Source organism: Haliotis cracherodii, unplaced genomic scaffold (genome assembly GCF_022045235.1).
Source record: "Haliotis cracherodii isolate W230 unplaced genomic scaffold, xgHalCrac1.p SCAF_7, whole genome shotgun sequence".
Taxonomy (NCBI): Eukaryota; Metazoa; Mollusca; class Gastropoda; order Lepetellida; family Haliotidae; genus Haliotis; species Haliotis cracherodii.
Window position 1 is genome coordinate 55,967,993 of NW_027266330.1, and position 26,814 is coordinate 55,994,806.

General features: G+C 39.4%; 1 protein-coding gene across 1 annotated transcript in view; it reads right to left on the reverse strand.

The window, feature by feature from the left end:
* Window positions 1–22,539, reverse strand: part of LOC139448233 (aminopeptidase NAALADL1-like) — a 56,566-nt gene extending 34,027 nt beyond the window's left edge. Inside the window, exon 1 of the mRNA XM_071229751.1 lies at window positions 22,114–22,539. Coding sequence (XP_071085852.1) covers window positions 22,114–22,469 — 356 coding nt within the window. The 5' untranslated portion in view covers window positions 22,470–22,539. The remainder of the gene's footprint in view (window positions 1–22,113) is intronic.
* Window positions 22,540–26,814: the final 4,275 nt, after the last annotated feature.

Below are 26,814 nucleotides of genomic sequence, written 5' to 3' on the forward strand. Positions count from 1 at the left end.
AAAGAAACGTCTTACCCTTAGCCTAGCTAGGGTTAGGCTGGGTGCTCCAGGGCACCTAGACAACAACCACAACCACTATGTGCTGACCTTTTGTATGTGCTGGTCTTTTGTATGTATATATCTACATGTATAAAGTAAAACTGTATATACTGAAGCCATCGTCTCCAAGTTGTCACTTCCTACAGAGAACCATACGTCGGCCCCTTGCATATACGAGTATGCAAATTAGACATTAATCAGGGATACGACCACACACGTTACTTACTCAAAATTAAATTTTGAAATAACCTGTGAATCTAAATACATGAAGTATAGTAATTGTGTTACTATAGAAACATGAATTTGTTGTTTAAATCCGCCGTATCTGGGCTCCTTGTGTGATAAACATCATACAGTGACTTCTCCTTTGAAGGTGTCAATGATTCATTACCTCTAAACAGCTGTTTGAGATAGTATTGATCTTAGGATATGTACTTTAGGGGCAGACAAGATCGTATCACAAACTGTCTGTTTGCTTTGTGAAGTCTGCCTCATTATACCCAGTGGTGTATAACACTGATATATACACTGACAATAGACGGGATATATCAGACAATAGACGGGATACATCAGACAATCTCCCTGTTATTGTCACTTCGTTGGATAAAGGCTATGAGATACATGAAGGTTCTCGGTGGAGTTCTCATCTAGAGGAAGAAAGTGTCACTTCGTTACAGATGATATAGTGATATATATGTTACTGTTGAATTAATATAGAATACCGTAACCATGACAATATGTACTGGCAATATATCTATATATAAAGAAATAGCACAAGTTGGAATTGGACTAAAACAAAAAACATCAATTGATTTAGTTTCAAGAGTATTTTCTGCAACAAGAAGTCGGACAGAAATAAAGCTGGATATATCATATTCAGGAAATTTCAAACTCCAATTTCCTAGAGCTTTAGAAACGTGTGGGATGGAATGTTGTTTCCTAACTCAAAAGCTGAACGATGCACGTAAACATTTCTTAGATTATAACAGTGTGTTCTGTTTCGTAGGGGCGGTCGGGTAGCCTAGTGGTTAAAGCGTTTGCTCGTCATGCCGAAGACCTGGGTTCAATTCCCGACATGGGTACATTGTCTGAAGCCCATTTCTGGTGTCCCCGGCCGTGATATTGCTGGAATATTGCTAAAAGCGGCGTAAAACCATACACAGTCACACTCACTCTGTTTCATAATTCTTGGATATTTATAAAAAGCCTCATAATAATCGAGTAAAGACTAGACAACCCAGAGACTGATATTGGAGCAAAGCCCCCACCAACGGGGCACTTTGAAGTGCAGTCATCCAACTCACTGAGCTTGACCTCATGATAATCTGTAGTTGTTCCTTCAGATACTGGGGACAGGTAATACATGAAATAAACAGTTTATAAACTTTAGTACTTAAAATTGGATTCCCCCTTGTCCCTCCTTCTAGCTCTTGCCGGGGGCATGGGTGGCCCCGTCGTCTAAGGCGCCACAATTTACTGTGCAGAGTTGCGTCCCTTGGGCACGCCTGAAACCTATGGGTGTGGGTTCGAATCCCGGTTCATCCTGGTTTGACAGCACCATACCCGTGCTCGTGGGTAATATTTCACCGAAGTGGTAAACGTCTGAGACCTGCATCACTTCGGGCTTTCCTCCCACATTAAGCTAACATGCCGTGATATAACTGGAATACTGTTAAAAGTGGTGTTAAACCCAGAATATTCACCTAGAATATTCCTGCTCTCAGAATATTCACCTAGAACAATCTTGCATTTTGGAATATTCACTGAGAATAATCTTTGTATATTCAAGTGAATCAGTATACCTGTATAGACAGTATAACCTTGACAACCAAGAGACCTAAGGACCATTAAAAAGATATCAAGTTATCCACAGTCCAGAATATATCAAGTTATCCAACGTTATCCAATCGGAAAGCTGCGGAAAGTCTATAGAGACCCAACGTATTAAGCAAGATGTTGGGCAAATAAAGTTTCTGCTTTCAAGTCTTAAGTGTCTGATGTCACTTATCAATGCTCCATTAAACATGGACCAGATTTCCCACATTCCCACAACAGAGGTTGTCTCATGAAAGTCAGAGCATGAAAAGCATGACAAAAAGCATGACAAACATGGCCATGCTACATCTTGTGTCTTTCTGTTATTGAAGACATTCTCCTGTAATCCTGCACCACAAATAAATCTCTACATGTCTTGACAATGACATCTCATTACAGCATCAGTTGCCAGGAAAACATAATTACTCCAGCCCCAAGGCATCTGCTGAAGGACACACAATCCCATCAAATTACCCCCAACCTACCCTCCACATCAAAGGTAATTGAGGATTAAAAAGAAAGGCATCATTTAAAAGTCATCACTTAAATGTTTGTAATTCCATTGTGATATATAGGACTCATTGTTAAGCCTTAAATCTCTTATGCCAGTTGAACAAAGCCAAAACATACAAAGGAAGTTGATATGTTCAAAGATACTATTGTCCTGACAACAAAGCAGAAAACACACATCTCTACAACATCATTACCCATGTGGGTCAGAGTTGTGCCAGAACGTCACTTGATCTCGGTGATGGTGTATTGAGGGTAGGTGTTGACAGACGGAAACCAATCTTTTATTCTAAGTAGGTCTGAACGACACTCGGGTCTATGGTGAAGTGATACGGCTTTGTTGATATTCAGAGTGTGACCACGAGAAGCTAGTTTAATAAGCCACAATGAAACTGACTCACAAGCAAGGCAATAAGGAGTGAATGGGTAAAAAGGTCATTTGGCCAACAACATAAGTTCGAAATTTTCACCCGACCTTTTGAATCTTGCTTTACAAACCTGCCAACTCTCATAATTGAAATGTGAAGAAAGGAAAATATTCAAAAATGTAACTAAAACATATTTACTGCTGTCAATATACATATAAAATACTATAAATTGAAATGTTTTGAAATTTATCTTTAAACCTTCTGCCCAACTTTAATTTTTATTGTGTTTTTTTTCCGCCTTACTTAACATTTTGAGGATATAAAACATAACATTTGAAATTGGATTTATTTGTTTTGCGATCGACCAACCTGATTTTGGGACCAAAGATCCATGAACCAAAATAAAAAAGTCTTGCCGAAGTGTGAATAGTAAGCACTCCTTATCGCCTTATCGTAACCCTTATGTGGACAAGTTAATGTTTAAGGGTTCCAAGAGTGAGTATGGTTTTACGCGGCTTTTCGCAATATTCCATCAACACCACGGTGTGGGACACCAAAAATGGGCTTCACACATAGTACCAATGGGGGAATTGGAACCCGGGTTTTCGGCATGGCGAGCGAACCTGAGTGCATGTGTTTGGTTTAACGCCGCTCTAAACAGTATTCCAGTTATATCACGGCGTGTCAGCTTAATGTGGGAGGAAAGCCCGAATTGATGCAGGTCTTAGACGTTTACCTCTTCAGTGAAACCCACGAGCAAAGGTATGGTGCTGACAAACCTAGAAACATAATCGGGGCGGACGAGCGAACGCTTTAACCACTAGGCTACCACCACCCCAGGTTCCAAGATTCAATTACAACAGAAGCACAAGGATCCCCCTGTACACTCACAAAATATATTATCACTACCAATATCATATTTTTTGTGTATTTCTAAGGGCCACCTTCGGCAATATTCCAGCTGTATGATGGTGGCCTGCCAAAAAATAAACCTGTACGGGAGAGTTACCGTTTCAAGTTGTTTAACGCCGCACTCAGCAATGTTCCAGCGATATGACATCATGAGCATCGATCCCAGCAAACGGGACATGAGCATCATCCAACGCTGTGAGTGCACGACGATGACACGCAGTCAACCACATCACAGAGTCGGATATCCCAATCCATTTAACCACCTAGTGCAAGCAGAGGTTGCTAGGGACCAATTCTAAGCTACATCGTACATCTACTCACAAACAAATTGTCTCTATCACTGTTATAATCAATCAATGGGCCTATAACATACAAGACAAGTGAAATAAACGACGAGTGAGTGAGTGAGTGAGAGAGATGTCAGCTTGGTGTTGGAGGAAATCCCGAAGTGATACTACAGGCCTCAGACGTTTACCAACATGAGTATTGCACAGACAAACCTAGAAACAGGATTCGAACCAAGTCATAGGTTTCTGACGTTCCCAAGACATGTCACTCAGCACAGCAAATTGCAGCACGTTAAATGACTTGGCCATCCATGCCCCCTCACCCGAATGATATTTTAAAGTTAAATAGAAGTATATGTTATATACCATGTTATATAACGCTGTCATATAACTGGAATATTGCTGAGTGCGGCGTTAAACAACAAACAAACAAACAAACAAAAAACCATGTTGCATGGTTTCAAGTATAGACCTGAATATAACATTCACTACAAAAACCATCAGGAGAGTTCCAAGTACCAAAAGAAGTTAATCCTGGGATTTATCTGGGTTTCCAAACTAAGAGCCCTTGGCAGATACATTTCAGAAAAACATTAATTTGTTCATATTACTGGAGATTGTCATAAACAGTCCATATTTTCATAGATGTAAGAGAATTTACATATTTCATTCAGCGTACAACTAAACATGAGAGTCTTCTTGTTTAATGATCCTGTTATCAGTGAAATGAAGTCATCTTGCCAAAGCAATAACAATAATTATTACCATAATAACATAACTTTGCAAATATAATTCTAATTTTGAAATTTTACTTCAGACTTGGGCCTTTGAGCAGGTCCAGAGAAATCACTGAGATGACATGTTTGACTTACCGCACTGATAAAATCAAAATATTTATGAACGATATCAAAGGAAATTGAACATTCCTATCCCAATAAAGATATCAGACTAGTTCCCCAAGCTTTTACAACACGCACTAAACAAGAAGTCATTTCCATCACCTCAGGGACCGCCTCCGTGGTCCCGTGGTAGAGCGTCCGCCCTGAGAGCGGAAGGTTCGGGGTTAGATCCCCGGCCTCGTCATACCAATAGACGTTAAAAGATGGTACTTGTTGTTACCCTGTCTGGCGCTCGGCATTAAGGGGCTAAAACAAGGACTGGTCGGCTCGGAGTCAGTATACTGTGTCTGAGTGAGGTATTCATGTTAAAACTGCAGCATGGTATCTCAGTGAGCTAGCACTATAAATCGGCATCAGTCCAGACTAGTACAAGCAGCCACACACACAGACACACACACAGACACACACACAGACACACACGTGCATGCATGCCGCTTTATAAGTGCAATAATCTTGAACGCGACGTTAAACCCCATTTCACCTCAACTCAATTTACAAAGCAGTTAAAATACCCCAACTGCTTAAAATGCCAAAATTACTTTATGTGCATGAAACTACTTGAAATGCTGAACAATATGTACCTGCCCTTTGGTGACAGCCCCTCTGTTAGGGATGGGGTCAACTTCAAAGAAACCAACTGCAGTCTACCCTTTGAAGGAAGGACAATAGTATGTCAACACATTGTCTCCTCCCCGGCACGGACTCCAAAGTCAGTTAATGAAGCACGTCGGAAAACATTCCCTAACCAGGGTTTCTACAAAGGTCATTGCAAGGAACCAATAAAGAATACTACATGGTAGACAACTAACTTTAACATCTGTTTACAAAGGAATGAAAGAGGAATAAAACCGTTTATATTTATATTTGTGATCATAAAATAGGGGACTCTCTTTGAGAAGAATGTCTACAGGCAGGAGCACAGAGAATGGTTTCAGTTTTATTCGGAAAATAATTTATTGAGCCTTCAAGCAGAAAGTTCATTGCCTTTCCAATTCACAGCTGTTATTTTCATAGCATATATTAAATACTTCCCCTACACATTTTACAAAGGACAAAGTATACAACCCATGGCCATGACAATTAACTATAGTCATATGTGAAAAAGCGTTGTTCCTTAACTTCTTTTGAGTAGTATATGATGTTGACCCCCTTAAGGGCAACGGGATCTGCTTAATTTGAGAAACGAGGAAAACTTGATATGAAAGTTATCTTATGTATTTATAGGAACGAGAATATCAGGTTTTCAGAAAGAGATGATTTATCGGCTATACTTGAACATGTGGAAGTCCTTGACCTTTACGGGTTCCTATCCTACAGGGTCAATACATGTTGGTATACCACTAGAGTGTTATGTGCATTGTCTCGGCGGGGTGTTATTCTTTATAATGACCCCTGCATACACTCAATGCGTTGAGGTCAGACAATTCAATTCAGACATGGGAAAAGTAAGTAACATGATAAGTTGTATACTTTATGTAAGTGTGAGTTGTTTTTACGCCATTTAGAGCAATGTTCCTTTGAGATAATGGTGGGGGACACCAGAAATTGGCTTCACACATTGCACAAATATCGGAAACTGAACCCAAATTCTTCGACTTGACAGACAATCTCTGTCAGCACTAGACTACCTTCACTGCCCCTTTTATGCAAGAAAGGGGGCGGTCGGGTAGCCTAGTGGTTAAGCGTTTGCTCATCATGCTGAAGATCTAGGTTCGATTTCCGACATGGGTACATTTTGTGAAGCCCATTTTTGGTGTCTCCTGGCGTGATATTGCTGGAATATTGCTAAAAGTGGCGTAACACCATACTCACTCACTCACTCACTCACTCACTCACATATGCCAGAAGGAAGGATACTCCTATTACTGTCATAGCGACTGATTTACAACACCCATTGTCTATATGCCTTGAAACACTTAATTGCTGTTATTTATAAGATGCTAATCCTCGGTCGATTAGACAGACGGTCATGTACACAAAAATGGGGATTAACAAATAGGATTAGCATCTTATAAATAACAGCAATTAAGTGTTTCAAGGCATATAGATGTCATGGCTCCAGGGTTATGAGCCTTTGCAATTAAATGTTCTTCAGACAATGGGTGTCGTAAATCAGTCGCTATGACAACACTATGCAATACTTTTACTTAATTCACTGTTTGTATCAAAATACATTAATAAGTTTCATGTTTCATCTAATTGCTGCTGAGTATACAGCCATATTAAATATCGAAACACGTGATTCATATAAATAAATAGCAAGTGATCCCATGGCATTTGATTGGCTAACCATGCAATTCTTTTGGCTTTTCCATAAAACGAAACAAAACTAAGGTCATGCCTACTAGTAGACGATTGTTACCTGTTTGAGGGCGGTGGGGTAGCCTAGTGGTTAAAGCGTTCACTCGTCACGCTTGTCACGCCAAAGACCCGGGTTCGATTCCTGACATCGGTACAATGTGTGAAGCCCATTTCTGGTGTACCCCGCCGTGATATTGGTGGCTAAAAGCGGGGACACCAGAAATGGGCTTCACACATTGTACCTACGTGAGGAATCGAACTCACTCACTGTTACCTGTTTGGCTGATAAATACTCTCTGAAGTTATTGTTGACATAATTTTTTATAAGAGTGAGTGAGTGAGTATGGCTTTACGCCGCTTTTAGCAATATTCCAGCAATATCACGGCGGGGGACACCATAATTGAGCTTCACACATTGTACCCATGTCGGGAAACAAACCCGGGTCTTCAGCGTGACGAACGAACGCTTTAACCACTAGGCTACCCAACCACCCCTTTTTTTTTCTTTTTCTTCTTTTATAAGAATTGATGTGATTATGATTTCCATTTATGGAAGTACAAACAAGTACAAATCTACACAAACACAAAAATAGAAGTCAATTCTTAAATGTAACCATGTCAGAGTGAGTGAGTGAGTTGGGTTTAACGCCACTTTTAACACTATTCCAGTTATATCGCGGCGTGTCAGCTTAATGTGGAAGGAAAGCCCGAAGTGATGCAGGTCTCAGACGTTTACCACTTTGGTGAAACCCACGAGCACGGGTATGGTCCTGACAAACCTAGAAACATTATCGGGGCGAACCGGGATTCGAACCTACAATCATAGAACCATGTCAGGGAAAACGGAACACTCATAAATCAAGGACAAGGTTAAGCCGTGTACATGTTCTGTGTGTATCTGCCATCTAGGTATTACTTCCCCCCGTGTACAACAATTGAACACAGTCTGTACATATCAGCAAATAATACCTCAATTACTGTTAAGCTTCTTACCAGGTCAGCCCACTTCTTGTGATACTGTACATTAACAATACACTCCGCTTAGTAAATATATGGCTGCGCATTGTGGCCAGTATTCATCCAGCTAGGCGTTATTGCCTGTCTGCTGGTACTCCATGGTAAATACAGCGTATACAGGACTACTGTATACACAGCGTATACATACAGCGGCTTCATGTGTAAGCTCCTCACACTGTTATTAATACCTCACCAACAGTGTTAAAAGTTTATTATATATCTGCATGCCGGGCATAATATATATAGCTGATAGGAGGCCTGATATTGTATAGCTGATAGGAGGCCTCATATTGTACAGTTGATAGTGGGCCTCATATTGTATAGATGATAGGAGGCCTCATATTGTATAGTTGATGGTGGGCCTCATATTGTATAGATGATAGGAGGCCTCATATTGTATAGTTGATAGTAGGCCTCATATTGTATAGCTGATAGGAGGCCTCATATTGTATAGCTGATAGTGGGCCTCATATTGTATAGTTGATAATGATTACTGATTTTCTATGATTGGTAGGAAAATTGGGGAAAGAAACATTATTTTGTTCCAAAATTAAGATAAATCATTTTCAGAAATAACATTGTATTCTAACATTTCATTCTGTGCAGAAATGTCAAAACAAAGTTTTTTCTTCTACTGGTCATGTCACCTCTCCAAAGCCATAACGTTAGTTATTAGTGGTGGAACGATACACCGATGCATATTTAACTTCCCGACACAAGTATCGATCACAGTCGCAAAAAAAAATCATACATACCTTAAATGATTACTTTAATGGCTGTTACACCAAACACTAATTAGCAGTGAAAATTAGTGGTGAAAAAGTAAATATTTTCAGGCACTGCTCCATACTTGACACTGCCAACTGTAACTCGTCACTGTGCCAGGTATTTGACTAATTTGTCTATGAAAAAGAAGGCTTAGGCACCTCAGACAAGATCACATGCAAGTATCTTGATACGTATCAGATCTTGAACAAGGTAGGGGCGGTAGCCTAGTGGTTAAAGCGTTTGCTCGTCACGCCGAAGACCCTGGGTCAATTCCCGACATGGGTACAATGTGTGAAGCCCATTTCTGGTGTCCCCCGCTGTGATATTGGTGAAATATTGCTAAAAGCGGCGTAAAACCAAACTCACTCACTCACTCGTGGACACGGTATCATGATACGTATCGGATCGCACAGTTGGTGTATCGTCCTAGCCCTATTTGTTATAGCAATATTACATGAACTGGGAAATTTTCACTAACATATCCTGGGACCTAATACTGACCCGTGGCAGGTAAAGATTAAACCCTGAAATGCCATTAATAAATCATGTTGAATACCATCCTCAAACACAACACAATACAACCATCATACATACCATCACTTATCCTACAGGTAAATATCATCACCAACCACACAAAATAACCAGGAGACATAAATCTAATTGATCCTAATCACCGTAATAACCCTACGGTGATGTAAGCAACGCTGGAGGAAACGTTCGATCACGGCACAACTAAATTATCTCATCACAAAATCCATACCCCCTCAAACTGATTAGTCATATTAATTACCAACAGATTTAACGCATCAAAGAGTCGACAAATAAGCTTTGAAAATGATCGGGATAAAAAACATGATTTTGTGCATTAGCGCTGAAATTGATCAATGATGTAAGCCGACAGTCTTGACAAGCCTTTATGGAGTGACTACGAAAAGTGCACCGATTACGTGTCAGATTGGGTGATGTACAACCATGATGTCACATGTAATACGAATACTGGGTTTGATTTATCATGATTACCGCTCAGAAAAGACAGTCGAGCAATGAAACAAACAAAAAATTCCCTTCATGTCTGACTTAATCATGGGGAATGGCTGCTATTTTGAAATCTGCTTTTGCACCCATTCAATGTCAATGTACTTGTATCTTACATCCAGCAATGTTGAAATCAATGAACAATATGAAAGCAAGGATGACATCAAAAACTGGATTGTGTATTGTCTATTAACCTTAAACTTCTTGCAAGTTTATTTAGTACATTACACAATCCCAAGGGAAAATCTGATATTTGTGATATGAAATCAATCCGCACTTAGATGAAAGGAATGATGGTTTTGGTGCAATATTGCCTTTTGTTTAATAGCATCTTGTTTTAGGATGCACGATGATTCGGACCAAATGCCTTTCAAACTCTGCTTTGATGTAGAAAAAACAACTGCTTTGAAGCAATATACTGAGTATTGACATAAGAAGACTTTGCAAATGAACAAACGTCTATTCTTTAGTACTGATATTGGATGACTGGACGTGAGTGAATTTTGTCAACATTTTCAATTTCGAAATATCTGACACCTGATAACTGTTGGACAAAGGACAGATAGGTTATAATGATCTAATTGCTTGATTTCATCATCGACACACTGCCTCACATTGTTTTATTGTCAATACATCAAGAGCGTCACTGACTGTATTCCCTTCTTCGTTTGGCCTTATATATATATATAAATATTTAATTGGTTGATGAGACTAACAAAAAAGACCTAAAAGAAAAATGACAGACAAAATATGTTTATGCAGGCTGTTTTACAATCAGGTGAAATGAAAAAAAATGATATTTTGTTACCACTGTGCATAAGAAATGGTGAATAATACGTATAAAGATGTTTATTCTGGCAAAAAAAAAATCAATTATATTTTGGTATCATTTCGGTATCATAATTCAGTGATGGTGTGACCTACTAGTTTGTTTTTCATCCATTAGTTGAAGTTAGTCGCCTGTCGTATGTGTGTTGGTCGTCCTTCAGAAAAATGGCGGCAAATAAATCAGAACCAAACGTTTGGGGTGGTTTTTTTTAATCTTCACTAAGGTAAAGAGAACAAAGCATCAATTTCATTAATTCATTCAAAGGCAAATGTAACTTTTGGCTCCCTGCATTAAGCCTTGGCTCCTTGAAATTCTATTTGGCTCCTTAAAAAATGTAAAGGAGCCAGGTGGCTTCTTGTGAAAAAAGTTTACTTTGAGGCCTGATACAAAGTCCAACCAAACATGCAAGTTACCCAATCCACACAACCACATGATACCCAGAAACCAATACGTCTCTGTGCAAACACAAATATGATTCCAATCTCTACAATCTGGCTCAACATGGAAAACAATCACGGAACTACAAGGAAACTATCACGCGCTCACCAGCATACTACGGAGTGACCTCCAGGCCGAGATGACCTTCACATTATGATGATGTCAGACCAGTGCTAAGTGGGTGCAGGTGTTTTAATGGCCATGACGTGATATTTGAAGTTGTTTATGGCCTCTCCTTTCCCGTTCTGCAACAGGTCCCTGCTGGTTCCTCGTGTTAGACAACTCATAAACTAGGTAGGATGCGAAAATAAAGCAAGTACTATTGAAAGTCAAGAAGAATTTCAGAGCTACTTTTTGGCCCTACAGAGCTACAGATAAGCTGCGTATTTGCGTAAAAAACCTCTGACAACTTATCAAAACCCAACTTCTTTCAATTAACTTGCGTACAGAAACGCATGCATTAAATGAAAAAGTCAATTGTTTTAAAAACAGCACGCGTAAAAGAGACAGTGAAGCTTTTTTCAGCCAGCGTGCAACGGAGCTAATTTCCGAAACACAATTACGAGCTAATTTACTTTCCGAGTCAAGTCTATATTTAGAGCCGTCATAAACATCATGATACATCTAAAACATTCTTTCCTTTTTTTTTTTAAATCTCAAAATGCTTATTCATTTCAGGAAAACCCAATAGAGTGATGAAAAGACGAGTGGAAAAATATTGGTTACCCCATGAAAAATGTAATAACCCAATCAAAATAGAAACCTTCGAGAAAAAACTCTAAAAAAGTTATCTGGAGCTCTGGCCCTGTAACCTCGGCCCTGAATTCAAGGTCAGTGGACACTGATTGGGCTGAACATAATTTGACAAGAAACTGACCCAGTATTTATCTAAGATATGAAACTAAGTGCCAATGGCCAGTAAAGTGGGAAAATAATGCTATATTGTTTTAAAAGTTTTACAAAGTTTGATTACTGATTAAAAAGGAAGTTTTGTTATACTGTATACCCCACATGTTCAAAGAACTACTACATTAAAGTCAAAGAACCACAGCATTAAAGTCATAGAATCACAGCATTAAAGTCATAGAACCACTACATTAAAGTCATAGAACCACAGCATTAAAGTCATAGAACCACTGCATCAAAGTCATAGAACCACAGCATTAAAGTCATAGAACCACTCCATTAAAGTCATAGAACCACTGCATTAAAGTCATAGAACCACAGCATTAAAGTCATAGAACCACTGCATTAAAGTCATAGAACCACAGCATTAAAGTCATAGAACAAAAAGGAACAATGAAGGTTATTAAACTGACACAATATTTCTAGTTTTTTAATTTAATTTTATGGAAGTGATACTACTCTTTTCAGAGAAACATTATAACAACAACTTTTAATAATAATGTACTTTAAATATCATCAATGCTTTCTTGTTGGATTTGTCTGATGTATCTTGAAAAGTTGGCCTAGAAAATTAATAAACTGGAGCGGCCTTGTATAAATTTAATTAAAACATGTTTTCAGTGCTTACAGGTCATTAAAAGCAATATATAATGTGAACTAATATATATGCCACAAACTGGTGTAAATCAATACGCTATACATGTACCAAATTCACTGTACGAGTACATCCGAAACAAATAAATATGATCAAAGAGAATCAATGTGGATTTTAGCACCTGTTGACACCGTCCTCTTTAAAAAACCCAAATTTTATTGGGTTTTTTACACACATGGGTGGTCTTCTGTCTTGGACAATAAACATGTTGTTATTTGAAAGTGACACCTGAACTTTTGACACTTTTGACCATCAGCTGTTGGAACCATTTCCTTCCCTGTTGAAATTCACACACTTTTAAACTGATGGATGTGATTGACAGCTGACAGCTTGGGTTCAGTCGATTTCAACAAACAAAGCCATGTGGCTGACCTTTGCAGAGATAAAAATTCAAATCATGCTATGGCACTACAGATGTTGCCATGGGTACATGTCCTCCATATGCTGTGATTTAATTAATATGCACCACTTTGACTCATTTATCTCACATTCAAACTTGGGTCATTATTATATAATTGTGTCTAACCAGTAGCCATGTTAACAGATTAAACCACTTCTGGTATTGTACAGTTGATTAAACCATGACAGGTATTGTATAAATGTTTAAACCATGACTGGTATTTTACAGCTGATTAAACCATGAACAGTATTTTACAGCTGATTAAACCCTGAGCTATAATTGTATAGCTGATTAAACCATGACAGGTATTTTACAGCTGATTAAACTATGCCTGGTATTATACAACTGATTAAACCATGACAGGTATTATACAGCTGATTAAACCATGACAAGTATTTTACAGCTGATTAAACCCTGAGCTGTAATTGTACAGCTGATTAAACCCTGAGCTGTAGTTGTACAGCTGATTAAACCATGGAATGGCACAACTGGTCACATTTCTCAACGCTTGGGGCATATTGAATTCTGAATCTGTTGTTTGTAAATCTGCAGTAATTCTGCACATATCGACTGTCACGTCTTGTCTTACCAGGGCTGTTGTGAAATAGCTGAATAGAAAGGACTCACTGACTCACTGACTCACTCGGAGTGAGGTGAGGTGAAATTGGGTTTAACGTCGCGCCAAAGATTATTGCACTTATACAGCGACGTGCATGCACGTGTGTGTGTGTGTGGCTGCTTGTACTAGTCCAAACTGATGCCGATTTATAGTGCTAACCCACAGAGATTCCATGCCACAGTTTAACATGAATACCCCACTCAGACGCAGTATACTGACTCCGAGCCGACCAGTCCTTGTTTTAGCCCCTTAATGCCGAGCGCCAGACAGGGTTACAACAAGTACAATCTTTTAAAGGTTTTTTGAATGACGCGGCCGGGGCGGACGCTCTACCACAAGACCACGGAGGTGGTCCACTCTGAGTGCTCAATCGGTGACCTACACAGTTAGTCAAAAGCATGACAAATTACACAAAACATTGGGATTGGTGGTGTTGTATGGAACATAAAGCTAAGAGTGTAGGTATAGGTTGCATTTGTGCATGTTTATATAGCTAAATCAAGCCCTGGAAAACATTTAATAAATAATGTATATAAAACTGTCAGTTGAAGCTATTTTGCCGGATCAGACTTGTTTCTCGAAAGTAATGTTGTCTTTTTATTGAGCCATAAAAGTAAAGCAGGTACATAGCTACCCATCTTCCCAAGGCAAGAGAGTTAACTGACTATTAAAGCCCGGTTTCCACCCTTGCCGAACTAGGCTGGTATTATGGAGTCACATTTTGGCTGGACTAACGAGTCTATGCATAGTCCCTTCAAAATCATGCAATGAAATCGAAATCTGGTTCGTAAACTGTCATGCAGATTTCAGTCAATTGCAGGATTTGCAAAGCATGTGCAGCGCTGACTCAGTGTCAACAGATATTAACTACCGGTACATCTTTTCAGGTTCTTAATCAAGGTGCTCGCATGATTTGATGCACTTTGCGATGTAAGACTTGTTTTATATAGATATAAAATAGATCCTTATTATCGATCAGATCGTATTAACTGGGTGCCACCATTTTGTTTGAAGCAAATGCAAGTGATACGAGGGATGGAATTTGATTGGTCCATAGGAGAGGCATAGAAGGGTCATAACTCGTAATAGCCACAGGTGGCTCTACGATCGAGCCCAGGAACTCCAGTCTAGTTCGGCAAGGGTGGAAACTGGACTTTTAAAGTCTGTTTACTCTCTTGCCTCGGGAAGATAATAGCTACCTGCTGCACACTGTGACATCGTGTAGTTCCTGTATGTCGCGTGTCAGACACAACAAAAGCACCAGGAAAGCCAGTCACCTCCACATGAAGCTATTTATCTGTGTATTCAGACACTTAGCAAGCCATATTGTTCAGCATATACACTAGGGCAAGAGTTACTCTAGCGAGAATAAACTTTGACTTGGGTCTCGAGTGTCAATAACAACGATCCTTAAATACGGTTATGTGGTTTAGAAACAGGAACACCATGACAGTTTGAATTTGTAGACTTTCCGAGATTTTTTCATTTCAGAGAGGCTGATAATTTAGAATTTTCTGTAAATCATTCAGAAGTATGCAATAAATTTAAATAGATTGATATATTCTACGTTAATTCGGTATCAAGCTATACAGTCTGCTGATCTTTGTGTAATTATTCAATGTTTTGTTGAAGGAATTACAGATATTGAATAGTAATATCAAATATTTTCTTTTGTAAGTCAGGGATTTATAAACGATTCTGAATTAGGAGACCCTGACACAAATTGGGGGGAAAAAATCTTTATTTTGATCAAAATAGGATTTTATTAAAGTTTAAATTTTCTTAACTTCAGAGGTAGGCCTACATCATGTACATGACATTGTATGTAACTGTAATGTAATATGTAACTAAGCATGACAAACTTTTCCTATTTATTCATCCTGTTATAAGTGAAATACAGGTTATTTCCATAAAACCATAGCATTAATTGGAAAGCTTTTAATTCCATTTTGGGAATAACTGTTAATGACATTTGTTGCGGTCTTTGGGCTGAATATCAGCCTCTGAGCCAGTCTAGATAAAACCATGTAAGAGAAAAAATATGGCTTTAAAATACAAAAAAGTAGCTATGTTAAACCTTTCTTTTAAGCAGGCTTAGCAGGAACCCACATGAATTCAAATTTGAAATTCTTTCTGATTTTCTCTTTCCAAGTTCTCGTCTGTGGAATAAGAAGTTCTTAAATAGAAGAATTACCCTCCCCAGGAAACAAACAGCTGGAGAAGAGGCCCTCGCTCATCAGCATTCAAACCCAATTTACACAGACAATATCAAACCCAGCATAGTTTATTTGTTGCCGTGAATACAATATGAAGCCATCATCGAATCCACGGAATTCTGCGTGTCTATTGTGCCAAAACACTCACCCATCAAGATAAGGGGTTGAAGTGTGTTGTCTGTGCTTGGATAAACACTATCCCGCCTCACAGACTAATTTTGTTTGATCTGGAGTAAAGAGAATAAAACCCGATTTGTCTACCCTGAGGATGTGTAAACCTGATGGCATAACCGGATATCTCGTACAGGTTTCGGATGAGCAAGGGGCATATCTGGTATGTTGAGGCAAATATCATACCTTAGCTGATAGATGAAACAATTTGCACAGTTTGCTCTGAAAATGAGGTCTCGAGTATTAAGCCTTAAGCATCCACGGAAGCCTTGATGTTTACTGTTGTAATTAGAAAATATTTGACGACTTGAAGTTGTCTCATGGAGAGTGGCTTATGCTAACACGAGGATTGTCTTGTGGTGAAGGTCAGTTTGAGAACACTCCATAATGAAAACACTTACAAGCAGCACGATCAGATTTGTGAAACTATCGTCATAAAAACTTATCATTGTGTTAAAAAACATCTTGAAAGTTCATGGGTTAATTACCTTCACCCTTAAACAGCCATGTTTCAAAGAGTCAATGGGATAATAATTTTATAACTGTACACAGTTTAGATGGGATTAATTCTAGAATTGCAACAACAGATTTGAACTTGATATAAGCATTTCTGTTCCACAACACCATCCTTGGAACAGATAGCTGAAGCTTACCTAGTCAAACATCAAAATAGTTGTAAAGAAAGCAGTATTACCAATTCTAAAAAAGTAAAACAAATGAACTTAGTGAGAGCATGTCTATGGATATATCGTCAAGGAATGGGCATTTCAGATATGTTGCTATGTGGTATGTATGGAAACTATCTCTGAACTTTGCACAAGAATGTTAAATATTTTGATGTTTGGCACAGTTTGTCAAGCAGTTGTCAATACATAGTACATGTAAAACAATGCTAAATCTTGTCAATATACACTTCACATACACATGTTAAAGACACGCAGTGGTTATTTAAAGACTCTTTGCTATTTCTATGCCCTGACAGTTACCGTATTCGACGTAATAAGCGTCCATGGCGATATTTGCTAATATATTGGCTAGTGAACAATCCCAATTAGCACCCCTTCCAATTGATCAATGTACACAAGACTTATTTATTCTCGTATAATATGTGTGTTATATGCATCCTTAATCATGGGAAATTAAATTCTTGAAAAATATATCTGTCGTATCTAAACATTTCATGCTGTCAGCATAAATCACGAAATTTATGATCTTTCAACTCTGTTATTTTTCACCAAAATAGGGGCGGTCGGGTAGCCTAGTGGTTAAAGTGTTCGCTCGTCACGCCGAAGACCGGGGTTCGATTCCCGACATGGGCACATTGTGTGAAGCCCATTTCTGGTGTCCCCCGCCGTGATATTGCTGGAATATTGCTAAAAGCGGCGTAAAACCAAACTCACTCACTCACTTTCACCAAAATAATATTCTAATAAGAGCCCCTATTTCTAATTTTAAGAGCGCCCTGGGTGCTTCTTATGTCCAATATGGTATGTAAATAATTTGCATGAGACTTGGTGCAAAAGATTCAGTGCATAGTCTACCCTTGTTAAAGAGCAAAACATACAACACTGTTTCTTTTTGTTCTTTATTTTTAAAACAAAATCTATTTCAACATGGTACAGTGTAGATGATTGATAAACAGGGATTGATAGACTTACAAAATAAGTGCAAAACAAAACCTTTTTGATAACTGCAGCAGTTTGAATATGATCGATATTGTCCAATCTTCAAACAAAGATAGTAATAGAGTGAGTGAGTTATTATTGATTACCGCCTATCTTCAAACTTGCAGCTATTCAGGGACATGTAATTGCCAGAATAACTACAGCTAAAAGTAAATATGCTACTTAGCATTTGATAAGGATATTTTGAAGCACCATGTGGGGACTAAATGTGGCTGTTGTTGGGAGATGTTGTCGTACTAATAGTATTCGATATCAGTTTCAACATAAAACATCGCCAAAACTATTTCCATAATGTTGTTGTCAGAGTTTTGTCACAGAACCAACTATCTCCAAATCCCAATAAAAAAGGTAAGAAATATACATTGTAAAAAACATTTCCCTCATCAACTTGAAAATTAGTTTTCCTCTATACCTTTTCTCTTAATCACTGTTTATTCACAAATCGGGATAACGAGGCAAAACAAACGGGACTAATTTACCTTCACTTCACTAAAAGGCTTTCAGAGGATGTCATCAATGGCTGGCTAATTATTACGACCTGAACAAACAATGGCCTGAATAATCTATAGACATTTGTCATCATCCAATTACTGCTGAACAAACACTCTACACGCTTTCCAGGAAGTGACACCCAGATCGGTTGAAGCAGGCGCTAATTTCAGGGTATTAATTATAGGACAAGTATATTCATTCCAAATAGTAAAAGTTTATTCTTAAACCATTGGCAACATGTTTCAATTTTGTAGAGACAATACATTTTATATATATTTTTTTTAAATATATCATGGTCATTTTTTACTTTAAAAGATGGCCATGCTATTATAACATCTTAAATGAGATAGAATTACAAGCCGTTCTTGGCCAAAGGAGAATTTCAGCCCACTGAAAATGTTGATTTTAATGTTTTGGAAACCTTCAAAATATTGGCACGAAAATGATCAGACATGTTCAAATGGCTGACATCTTGCATCACCTTTTTGGCACTCTGACATGATCTCATATACATAAGCATGATAAGTATGGCTTCAGTAAATGAAAAAGGCAGATTTTCTTTTACACTTTAGATGCAAATTGAGCTTGAGCACATCTGACCAAGATAAAGTTTTTACTTTTATACTGTTTTATTCTACATCACCAGAAAACACCCGCCTTACAAAACAGGGACTAACCTACATTCGTCTATTTCCAAAAAATATTTTAAAAAGAATTTAAAAAATCTGAGGCTTATTTTTCCTCATCACTGGTGTGTTCCAAATGCATTATAAACCTGTGGAAATACCTGATAAATTTTTGGAAATTTCTTTTTTTGAAATATTACTTATTCATCATTACAGATGGTAATGTGGGTAACTGCATTATGTACGAAGGTATATAATAAGTATATAGGTATGTAATGTTATATATGTAAATACAAATGTATTTATATGCTTTTATCTTGTTACTGAAAGTAGTTTTGAAAATGAATGTCTTTTAGGCCTGCAAGGCCCTGTGTGAAAAATAAGTCCAACATGTATGTTTTTTATATATACACATGACATTATAATAAACTATATCCTTATTATATTATTTATATAATTATTGTTATTAATTGTTATATATTGGGACCCGTGAAGATCCGGGTTAGAATAGGTCTTCAGCAACCCATTTTGGCGTAAAAGGCGACTATGTTAGTCTTAAGACGTGACTCACGGGATCGATTAAGTACAGACCAACGTCATATAGCTGGAATATTGCTGAGTGCGGCTTTAAACAACAAACAAATGTTATATATTGGAGACTGCGCCGGCTAGTAATCCCACGATAGGCTTCTTGCAGAATAGAGTATAGGGTTTACCATAATGCTAACACACAACATCTTATACTTCATATGACAACAGATCATATGGTAAAGAAAATAAATAAGTCTTGTAGCAGATTGCGTAAGCAAGACACATATTATCCTTGGATCTATGGGATATGAACCTAATCGGGATTAACCACCCCTCACACTGGTCTATGTTGAAATATTGCTCCTGTCAGCTGGTCACAAGGAAACACAGTGTTTGGATTTTAACTCTTCTACGTAAAGTTCAATATAGACTTACACCAGTCTTAGCCCTAAATTCACTTTGTGAAGCCCTACAAGTATAGCGATGCAAACACATTTGTTTCTTATTTTAACCATCTAAAAACTGGGAAGGTAGATTTTCATCTTTTTACTTCACAAGAGTAAAAAGTGGATGGGTATGTTTCCAATCGTGGGAGACCCTAAAATAAAAATAAAACTTTTTTTCTGAGGGAGTGTTCCCGAGATTTATCTAGACCTGATCAAAAAGCAATAATCGGCCCCAAATATGCAACAAATGTCAGCCAAACTTCCCAATTCATGTTAATACAGTTATAACAAACTGCTTCATCAAGATGGCAACAAGGAAGAAGACATTAATACTTAGTTTCACACATCTCTTATTGCATTGAATGCGATGTAAATATCTCTAAATCTTCCAATAAATCACTGACTACATCTGATGAAGACATGAAACCGTTTCCTTGGGACAAATTAGTCATTTATGAAACTACAAGACATCAGTCATGAAGACAATTTTTTTCTGTTTTTTTGTCAGACAACATTCTGATAATACATCATCTGGTATGAAATGATCGTCACGCAGACATGACAGGTCAACTTCGTCAAACTATGATTGATGTCTTCATAGGCTAAGCTCGGCTTAATTCTGCAAATATACATCACTGTAGGACATTCTGTCACTGTCAGGCTACAATACATACATTTGCTTCAGGTACTTAGCCCAACTCATTTGAAATATGGACAAGTGACTAAGCGAGTTGGGTTTAACGCCGCTTTTAACAGTATTCCAGTTTTATCACGGCGTGTCAGCTTAATGTGGGAGGAAAGCCCGAAGTGATGCAGGTCTCAGACATTTTACCACTTCGGTGAAACCCACAGTGTATTGTGCTGACAAACCTAGAAATATTGTCTGGTACACTTGGATTCAAACCCACAACAAACTGTGAATTGTGGTGCCTTAGATGACTGGACCAATGCCCCCAAATAAAATAAGTAAATAAATAAAAAACTATATGACATACATTTTCTTTGGACATTAAGCTTGTCATGGAAAAGTGCTTAAGTATAATGATAACCGAGCGTATATAAAGCAGAAATTTTCTTGAGACTTCAAGATGGTATATATAGCGTCACAATAACATCTATTATGTTAGATTTCCAGAATTATTTTTCTTATAAAACCTTCCGATATCGAGACAAGATAAACAATGCTTGCGTAATTTGCCAATTCAAGCAACCATTGAATACATGTCTATGCCATTATAGATCTTCCTTGGAAAATAACATTCCGTCAATAAAGGATGACTTGTCCGAAAAAACATAAAAGCACTCTCATATTCAGAACTTTCATCAAGTAGGCAGTCATCTTAAAATCTTCATTTAAAAGTAGGGTTAAACATGTTAAAAGGTTCAGTGAATCGAAAGTGGAAGATTCAGTTAAGAGCCTTTATAGTTGAATGAGTCATACATGTGAGTATAGCCATCTGCTCTACAAGTTATCCAGGTATTTGTCTGGATAGTACATGCAGTTTCAACATCGGTACTGAATTATTTATTTTTGTTTAAACTATTAAACAGACTTAGATATGCATGGAAGAACAGACTCAAACGGCAAAGTAACCTGTCTGTGTAACCGGAGAAATAAAACCTCAATATGACAAAGCGAATCTAGATGTTACAATCGTTACAAGTTAGGTCATGTTTTCTACTGTCATTTTGAGCAGGAGTAGAAAGGAATTACTAAATTTACTTGCTAAATTTACCAACTAGGGGGTGAAGTGTCTGTTGATGTTCTCAAACATGTAGACATTAACATGCCATGAAACTTGCAACCATAGTTTACTAAGTCAATCTTGCAGTTATAAATCTTCACGTATCTTCTATGCCATTGCTATGACAACTAATGTTCAATGTAATAACCTTTTGAATAATACGACGATGAATCATTCGGAATGTCGCAGAGATAAGGGGACACACATTGTTGACAGAAGCACGCTACAATGCAGTTCTAGAAATATCAGCAACTTCCATGAGACGAAGTTAAATCTAAGTGTTGCAATGTAAAAGTAAGAAAGGCAAAATTATGACACCATGCAAAAATGATCATTTTGCGTTGTCAAAATCATGACAATTTCTTTTGTTAGCCTGATCTTCCAAATTAAATCAAATGCTTACCTTACGAACTGTCTTATTCGCCCGGGATCCTCAGCAATAAAATACATAATCTTTTCATGAACACTCTCCAATTTTGAATCGTTGAACTTATCTTTGCGGTACGAAGCGCAATCGAAAGTTTGAATCTGTGTAGAGCTGAGGCTCTCTCGGATATAATAGCCGAGGCAAAATCCCAACAGAAACAATATGACGACGGTAACAACCGCCAACACACACGTCCAAAGACTGACACATCGTGGTCGTTTGGAGGGAATACTTTCTGTCGAAGGGTAATCTAATAAGGCATCGCTTCCCGTCTCGTCAATATCGGCGTTCCAAGAGCGATATCGCCTGTAAGACCGATCCGGAGTCGCCATGTTGAGCGTTCACCTACTACCTGTATTGTGAGCGGACTCTTCCTTGGGCGCGTTATGCCCGGCTAATAAAAGCCACCTGCCGCTGATAGCTGAGCGTTCAGGTGTCATTCAACTGACTTCCGTCGTCTGTCACCAGTCGCTTGCGCTCACTCACTGAGTGACATAAGTTGCTAAGCTAGTAGTTCACGGGGATATTATGTCATGAAGTCCTATGATATTGCTCGACAAGTGGTACATATTTGTAGCTGATTACCGGTAATTGCTATTGGCCGAGTTTACATTGGACGTGCTGTGATCGTGATTTCATACCACACGAATTACTGTGTTGAGGAAATTGACAAGCGAACGGCCGGCGCATACCTGTATACAAATTGAACATTGTCACTCAAATTAAGTTATAGAGATGTTACCGTTTCCCCTTGTCGTGCTTCAGTGGAATTTAGATGGCAACCACTGCAGATAAATATCGCAATAAACTAAAAACTGCAGTAGACCGTTAAAATTGTGGTCTGTGATTTTGGAGCTAAGGTCTACCGACTACACTATTTCAATCTCTCCGATTCGGGGGCAGAATGGGCCCCCAGCACCCCATGGTTGTCTCCCCGGGGGATTCAGGGACAGAATGGGTCCCCGGCATCCCATGCTTGTCTCCCCGGGGGATTCAGGGACAGAATGGGTCCCCGGCACCCCATGGTTGTCTCCCCGGGGGATTCAGGGACAGAATGGGTCCCCGGCATCCCATGCTTGTCTCCCCGGGGGATTCAGGGACTTAATGGGTCCTTGGCACCCCATGGGACGGCCCAGTCGTCATAAGTGTCGCATGTCGCTTTGCAGAGTTGCGTCCCTTGGGCACGCCAGAAACCTATGATGGTGGGTTCGCCTCGTGGGTTTCATCAAAGTGGTAAACGTCTGAGACCTGCATCACTACGGGGTTTCCTCCCACATTAAGCTGACACGCCGCGATATAACCGGAATACTATTTGAAGCGGCGTTAAACCTCATTTACTCACACCACAACGTATGGCCTGAGTATGTCATCGTGTCCCGAATGCATTGGTCGTTGGTCATGCAGACAACTATACTTTAACTAACGTGGCATATATAGTTTTGTTTTGTCAGCGGCGTACAAAACTCACTCACTCACTCACTCACTCACTCACTCACTCACTCACTCCACCTGTGAAGATCCGGGTTCGAATAGGTCTTCAGCAACCCATGCTTGTCGTTAAAGCTCGCTGACTTGGTTGATGCATGTCATCGTATCCCAATTGCGTAGATCGATGCTCATGATGCCAATCACTAGATTGTCTGGTCCAGACTAGACTATTTACAGACCGCCGTCATAGAGCTGGAATATTGCGGCGTTAAACAACAAACAACCATACGCGGAATCACCACGGGGGGAGCCAACGATACAGGTAGGGTCCTGGCAAACATTATCGTCTTTTAGAGGAAATACGGTATCCAGTATGGCTCAACATATCTTGACATCCCCGCTGTCCTCCGTACCGAACTGGCCGGGTGTGTTCTACCGGTTTTGTTTTTATTTTTCTCGTTACAGTGATTTAATGTGTGTTTGTTAACGCAGCACTCAGCAATATTACAGCTATTTGAAGGCGGTCTGTAAATAATGGAGTCTGGACCAGACAATCCAGTGATTGACATCATGAGCATCGATCCACGCAACTGGGATACGATGACATGCATCAACCAAGTAGCGAGCCTGACCACCCGATCCCTTTTACGACAAGGCCTATATTCTACCCCGGATCATCACGGGTCTTACCTTATTGAATAACGTGATAATTTGTTTGCAGGCGATTAGGTGCCTCAGTGATGACGCTGTCTCAGTAACAAAAGGGGGCACGGGTGGCCCAGTCGTCTTAGGCACCGCCATTCGCTGTGCAGAGTTGCGTCCCTTGGGCACGCCAGAAACCTATGATTGTGGGTTCGAATCCCGGTTCTCCCTGATTGTCTTTAGGTTTGTCAGCACCATACCCGTGCTCTCGGGTTTCACCGAAGTGGTAAACGTCTGAGACCTGCATCACTTCGGGCGGGCTTTCCTCCCACAATAAGCTGACACGCCGCGAGATAACTGGAATACTGTTAAAAGCGGCGTTAAACCAAACTCACTCACTTACTCACTCACTCAGTAACAAGAACAACATGGCGTGTGAACTCAGCGTTGTAGGAATGGCACAGGTGCGCACGTTTCCCACCTCAGTGAAGCCAATCATGTCAGCGGATCCTGGCACTCTTGAGGGACAAAACTCTGCACGTTGAATAATGGCGCCTTATACCACCATGCATCCACAGCACAGGGGGGGGGGTCACACAATGTATACACGTCACGAATCAAAACCGGGAACTTAGGTGACGAACCAACGCAACTGACAAACATATTTCTTAAATGTTTCTCTTTACATATAGAAGCAGAATTTCTGTACTTGTACACAGAAGACGTAATTCAGAATTAACATTGCTTTTAGCTTCAACATAATCAGTAAATGCACTGTCGTATCACTGGATTATCTGGCTCATCACTGGATTGTCAGGCCATGCTGCCGTGAAGATCCGGGGTAGGATAGGCAACTCAAGGCTACCCTTACGAACCCAATAGACTAAAACACGCTCAAAGCGCGAAGTGGTTACCCCATGGATCGGTGTGATCCTATTTCATTCTCATCTCCATGGGGTGTATACTGTCTGTGAGTATACTGTATACTGTCTGTGGGTACAATGTGTGAAGCCCATTTCTGGTGTCCCCCGCCGTGATGTTGCTAGAATATTGCTAAAAGCGGCCTAAAACCATCCTCACTCACTCACTCACTCACTCACTAATGATACGAGAGGATAAGTACCAGGTCCACTTACCTCCCTTCTTCGTCATCAACAGACCTGAGCTAAGGGATCTACCCGTGAAGACCCGGGTAGAATAGGTCTTCAACAACCCATGCTTGCCGTAAAAGGCGACTATGCTTGTTTTAAGAGGCGGCTAACGGGATCGGGTGGTCAGGCTCGCTGACTTGGTTGAAGCATGTCATCGATCCCAATTTGACGTCACATCCGGGTCATGATATCAATCACTGGACTGTCTGGTCCAGACTCGATTATTTACAGACCGCCGTCATATAGCTGGAATATTGCTGAGTGCGGCGTTAAACAACATACCACCGTCGTAAGGCAGGACTACTGCTGTGCAACGTTAGACAACACACACGCCAGGACGTAGACGTTTTTATTACCTGCCGTGAAGACATCATCCGTTTAATAAACATACAGCTGTATTACACATTGTGTGTACTAAGGGAACAAGTTTCACGAACAGATATTGAAACCTCTCAACATCACTTGGCTTATTCAGCGACAGTGCGTTTGGAGATGATAGATCACTTAGAGGAGCTTATGCACACTCGATGACCCCAGCAACCATGTTGCCAGGCTGACGTCTCATGGCATTGCTTCGCTGGTGGATCTCGCAACAAAATTCCTCAAATTACGTCATAGGGTATTGTGACGTGATTGTAAATTTTGTTGTTCAGGGCCCCGTTCCACAAGGCGATCGTACTGTAGCGCAACGACAGTCGTAAGTGGCTATCCTCCCACATTAAGCTGACACGCCGTGATATAACTGAAATACTGTTAAAAGCGGCGTTAAACACAACTCACTCACTCACCCAATGGAATCTGTTTCGGCATTTAATCGTGACTAGTTCTTTTCTGGCGTTGATGTTTTAAATTTCCCTAGGAATTGTACACTTCTTACATTCTTACATAAAGACACAGTTATGGAGTTGGATTAAAATTAGCATCTCCAGCTTTTTAGAACGAGGGTACATAGAGGTTATCATGCGAGCGTGTTTGGGGATGGTAAATATCCTGCATTAGGAATAAACATTGTATTTAGCGAGCCTTGGCGCCCTTTCCGTAACCTCGGAATAACACGAGTTGGTCACGAATGGATCGGTCGGTCTGTACGGACATGACGTCATAGGGTTTCATGTTTTCATGACGTCATCTGATTGTCAAGTAATAATTCACATTTTGAGTTATATGGTGGCTTCATTCGACGATTTATGTTTAAGTTTATGTGTTGTGCATATCATTCATTTCAATATGCAAAGATTTTAATTTTTAAACAAACCAGGTTCGTGACTTAATTAATAAAAATTACAGAGAAAACTTCTCACAACGAAGATCAGTTATTTATACATAGCAACGTCATAGAACACAATGATGACTTCACAAACAAAACATTCACGCCAATGACGTCACGCAGCAATAAAATTCATATTCGTACACGGCAACTAAAGATACCATAAGTAATAATAACAGAAGTTATTAA